The 5611-nt window shown below is 40.2% G+C and overlaps 1 protein-coding gene across 3 annotated transcripts in view; it reads left to right on the top strand.

Annotated features, from left to right (window-relative positions):
- Nucleotides 1–5611, top strand: part of ANKRD28 (ankyrin repeat domain 28) — a 224984-nt gene that overhangs the window by 171033 nt on the left and 48340 nt on the right. For all 3 annotated transcript variants that reach the window (XM_019508654.1, XM_019508653.1, XM_019508652.1), the window contains exons 14-15: nt 723–863; nt 5075–5186. In XM_019508654.1, the coding sequence (XP_019364199.1) occupies nt 723–863; nt 5075–5186 (253 nt within the window). The remainder of the gene's footprint in view (nt 1–722; nt 864–5074; nt 5187–5611) is intronic.

Below are 5611 nucleotides of genomic sequence, written 5' to 3'. Positions count from 1 at the left end.
TTTGGGAATTGTTTATATGTTTTATGTTGGAAGGGGTTTCTCTCAAGCTGTTTCTCCAAATAGTTTTCATGTGAAAAGAAAACTTCAAGCTTAAAAACCAAAATCACAATTTTTTAACTTGAATGAGAAATTATTGAGCTATTTTTGGTATACTAGAACAGGAGGAAATGAGCAATTGCTCTTTAAAGCTTTCCATTTAGACCTCAGTTCTGCTCCCTAAATTCTGGTGCACTTTCAAATACTACTACAAGGGGCATCTACTTTGGATCTCTTCAGGGTGGTTTAAATTTCCTCCTAAATCAACTGTCAAATTTGTTTAACCTTCATTTAGTGATTTTGCACCACTGATGATTGAACTAATTTTTAGTGAATGGTTTAACATTAAATTGTTAAGCCATTCAGTATAATTGTTATCTATTGTGCAAATAGATAAATTAACAGGAGTCATTATAACAAACTTCATCTCCTCATGTGTACACTTCCCCTTTACACACAACTGTGCACGTATTGGCTGACAGACATATCTCCTGAATTGCTACTGCATTTTTAAATGCTTCACTGGCAATAGTTTTAATTATTTATGTATAATATAATGAGATAAAATAACATGAAAATAAAATAGATTGTAAATAATTTTTATTTTATTTTTAATTTGCTACATCATTAACCTGTTTTTGCTATTACTTACTGCTTATCTCTTTGTGTTTAAATGTATACTGCAGAACTCCACTCCATTATGCTGCTGCCAATTGTAATTACCAGTGCCTCTTTGCCCTTGTGGGATCTGGAGCTAGCGTGAATGACCTTGACGAGAGGGGTTGTACTCCACTGCACTATGCAGCTGCATCAGACACAGATGGAAAGTAAGTATTCTGTCTTGTACAAAAGGCTGAATAGTTAAGGGTCTCCCAGCTGCTATATTTTGTTGCCTTACATTCTGAAATCATATTGGCTAAATGTAATATATTTAGATTTTTTTGAGCATGACTAAATGAAATTTGACTGGAATGTTGTTAGTTTATAAGAAATACTTCTGTTTAAAGCAAGTTTCTTTTTTAAATGTAATAGTTACACTGAGGTGTATTGTAATTTTTCTCTTTGATTTTTAATGGCATTATTTTAATTGGGTTTTTGCTGGGTGTATCTGTACATACAATTAAGCCAAAATGATAAACTCCAGTACAGGCTGTGCCAGAGAAAACTACTCCCAGGCACAGTGTTTACATGTGTGCCTGGGACCACAGCAATTTGACCCAAGGCAGAGCAACTCTGCCGGATGGTGGTGTTGAGCTGGCTAGGTAACAAGGGTGCTACAGTGTAGGGCTAGGAGGCAAGCGGCCCCCAAACTGTAGCACCCTCGTGCCCCAGCCAGGCCCTGTCACAGTCTACACGTGTGTCACAGAGCACATAACTACTCTACTCTGCTGTACGATAAGGCTGTCCAGGACTGTGCTGTCCTATGGTGGAGTTGATTTACTGTGCCCTGATACCAGCACACATGTTGACTGTGACACATTACTGCAGAGCTAGTAAAGCGCATGTGTAGATGCACGCAGTGTAAAGAAAATTTCTAACCTATACTCTGCACAAAGCTTGAGTAAATATAGCTGGTGCCCTGACTTTTGACACTACCTGATAGGTACAATTGCTAGAGGCCTTTCTAGTAAAAATTCCCATATTTAAATTCTGATGGCAGTTGTTGGAAAGTCCTTACCTCTATCGGATGTTTCTCATGTGGGATCGTGGAGTTGTACCTCCCACTGCTGGTGGGCAGGCAGGGAGCACCTCACCATGGCAGCGCAGCCAACATGGAGCTCCCAGTGGTGGCAGCACCAAGCCTCTCTGCCCTCCTGCACTGGGTCCTGCCTGCTGGGCCACGGAGGCCCCCGGGGGGAGGGCAGCAGGGCGGACAGTGCTGAGCCTGCAGCGGGCAGCCTGCTTCCTCCCCCACCCTCCATGGGCTACAGGATTCTGCTGTGCCCGTGCTGCTGGGGGTGTGGAGAAGGCCATGTGTTCTGCCTTTGCATTTTGAAAAGGTGGTCACCCTAGGTGCTGCCAAACTCCAAAAAAGGTGTGGCGGGGTGCCCTGACTCTAAAAAGGTTGAGAACCACTGGTATAGAGACCAGCTATATATAATTTGTAAGGAGTTTTAAAGAATAATGATGTCAGTAATATTGGCAGTTTGATTACCCCTCAAAGCTTATCATTTTTATTGTCTATCTTCTGTGTAGGGTTTTACTAGTTGCCAGCATTAGTTGGGATGAATTTTTCTTTAATTAATACCTTAATTTAATTCCTAGCTAGATTTTGAGTTTCACAATTGTTCCAGTGTCTCAGCACCACAGTGTTTCTTCAGGTGACACTGTTTTGCCATCTTACAAAAGCCAGATTATGAATTGAGTCCCTCACCAAATGCTAGCATTTTACAGCCACTTATGACAGCAGCATATAAGGGACTTTGGAAATAACTCAAAAAATGGTCTCCAAAATGCTCCATATATTACTGCTCTGATTGACTCTCTGAAAGGCATAGCACAGCAGTGTGGTTTGAGGGACAACTTTTTATGTTGATGTTGCAGGATGATTAAGAACAGCTGAGGAATGAGTTATGCCCAGTTAGGAGAATAATATTAAAAACAAGCTAAATGAATACCAGAACACAGAAGGCAATGTCAGACACATTGGCAATAAAGAGTTTCTGGAGTATTTCTCTAAACTTCTTATATCCTTTGTGATAAAAATGTGTGTAGCTGCTTCCTGAGATTACTTTGAGACAATAGCATGTATCCTAAAGATCTTTTCCCCATTTATTTCTGGAGACATTCTTTTTGCATCTTTATCAAATGCTTTTAATACTGGGTATTTGATAAGTAAGCCTTATTTCTGAACCAGATGAATTGGTTGGAAAAAATAGAGACAAGTAAGCACAATTCTGTTTGTAAAGGAAATCTGTGCTTCTCTGACCTTAAAATTATTTGACAATCAACTGCTTGATTTATAAATGAGAAATCAGACATACTTATTTGAACTTTCAAAAATTCTTTGATTAAGTCTCCTATAAATGGGCTATCAAGGAAGCTGATGTAATCATGGGATGCAAGATAAAGATCCATGATAAATGAGACAGGAACAAAGATCAGTTTTGCTTTAACTGTATTTTGCTAGATATGTTGATGTGCAAAATGTATCAATCCAGATGGATTGCTATAAACCTATCATATTTAACATATGTATTAATGACATATGCTTAATGATGTTGCAAAATTTATGAATACCACAAAATTACTGAGGTTAGTCAAATGTAAGGAATGATAGAGAATTAATAAACCTATGTGATAGGGTTGGTGAAATTCAGTTATGGTAATGCATGTTGAAAAGGATATTTCCACCCTATTTAAACATCTCCCACAAAATTCTGATAAATAAGTGAGGGAAATATTGACTAGATCAGGAGTTTTCAACCTTTTTTAACAAGTGTACCCCTTCTGATGGTGGTGGATGGGGGGGTGCTCACATGCAGGGGGGGTCACATACTGCTGCCACCCCACCCTGCTGCTGCTGTGCCCTGCTTTCCCATGGCCAGTTGGACATGTGGCTCTGTGGACTGCTGACGGGCCTCGCACCCAGCCAACCATGTGCCTCCCATCTGTCAGCAGCCCATGGAGCCACCCTCACCCCCCCCACCCCAGCCCTGCTCCTGTGAGGCAGCAGTGTGGAGTGGTGGGTGGCAGCAGCAGCTGCCATTTGCAAGCCTCCCTGCCCCACATCCATCTGCAGAGGGGCACTGCTGCCCTGCCCACCCTCTCGTACCCCCTATTACCTTTCCAGGTACCCCTAGGGGTAAGCATACCCCTGATTGACAACCCCTGTAGTAGATAAATGCAGACTAGCACTGTAAGGTGGATACATAACTGGTTGGATCATCATGCTCAGCAAGTACTCATCAATGGCTCAATGTCTGGCTGGGAGGAGGTATTAACTGATATTTCCCAGGGGCCTGTTCTGGGTCAAGTATTATGTAATATCTTCATTAATAATTTGGACAATGGGATTGACCGCATGCTTAGCAAATTCGCTGATGACATCAAGTTGGGTGAAGTTGCAGATACTCCAGAGGGTAGGGCTAGGATCCTGAATCTCCTAGATAGACTGGAGAAATTTTCTGTAATCTATCAAATGAGATTCAACAAGGTAAATACAAAGTCTTGTACTTGTGATAGAATACTTGCATACACAAATACAGAATGGAAGATGAGTGGCTAGACTGCAGGGAAAGACCTGGGAGTTACAGTAGTCTAAGTTGAATATGAGCCAACAGTGTGCTCTTGTTACAAAAAAACCCCAGTGGCATACTGGGTTATATCTACCAGAGTATCACTTGCAATTCAAGAGAAGCAATTCTTCTGCTCTCTTCAGCACTGGTGAGGCCTCCTCTGGAGTGTACAAAGGATGTTGACAGTTTGGAAAGAGTCTGGTGCAGAGCAAAAAACAAATATTAGATGCCTCGGAAACATGGCTCATGAGGAAAGGTTGAAGGAATTAGGGTTAAGGAGCTAAATCAGCCTTTCTTATTTGCACTTCTCTCATATTTCTAAATCAGAAACATATAATAATATTTATTATTATATTATATTTAAATGTGTAAAGAGATTATTTGACTCTTAGCATTATAGTCACAAAGTATGAAGGGAAACAACATAGTAGGTTACAGAAAAGATTAGTCACTTGTGGACAAGAATATCCAGTTTTATATTAGCTAAAATCAAAATTTACTTGGAGGGCACATTTACACATCAAGTTAAAAGGGATCTTTCTCCCAAGATATATTACATGCATGTAAAACCACCCAAACAGACATCATCCTCATATTTTCTAGTATGGCCATTGCCATACAGATTGCTGAGCCAAGTAGATCACTAGTCTGATTAAATGTAGTGTGGTAATTTTGTAGATTCTATGTTTCATATAATAAAATTGGATTCTTGTTTTATTTTCAAGGCAAGGATTGGTGTACCAGTTACTGGAAAAGTAGAATTTTAATATTATGAATATTTAATTTGCCACTTTTCATAGGTGCCTGGAATACTTATTAAGAAATGATGCAAATCCAGGGATTCGAGACAAACAAGGATATAATGCAGTTCATTATTCTGCTGCTTATGGTCATCGCTTATGTCTTGAATTGGTAAGAAAATATTATGGAATTAAAGTTACCAGCCACTGTTAAAGAGGAAGATGATGCAGTGGTTAGGATGCTAACTGAGATCTTAAGTCTTGGGTTTGATTCTCTCATCAGGCAAGATCTCCCACATATCTTGGACAATTTGGGTTCAGGTGTACAAATGTGTTTAGCAGCTGGACACCCATTTCAGTGCCAAACGCCCAGTGAAATCAATAGGACTTAGGTGCTTGAATACGTTTGTGCATTTGGCCTTTAGTTTCTCTGGCCATAGACAGTCATGGATTTGGAGTGCTCTGAAATCTGAAGGGATTCAAATTTTGCACACTTCAGCACTGTGCATATGTCCAGCATGCAGGTTGCTTCAAAAGAGATGCAAAGGCATGCAGCAGCACTGCTTTTCAGACCTCGCTGTTTGGATCACTGTCTGT

This window comes from Gavialis gangeticus, unplaced genomic scaffold (genome assembly GCF_001723915.1).
Source record: "Gavialis gangeticus isolate Ggan-Ray unplaced genomic scaffold, GavGan_comp1, whole genome shotgun sequence".
In the NCBI taxonomy this organism is placed as follows: domain Eukaryota; kingdom Metazoa; phylum Chordata; order Crocodylia; family Gavialidae; genus Gavialis; species Gavialis gangeticus.
Note: the sequence above shows the minus strand (reverse complement) of the source record. Positions and strands in the feature narration are given on the sequence as shown.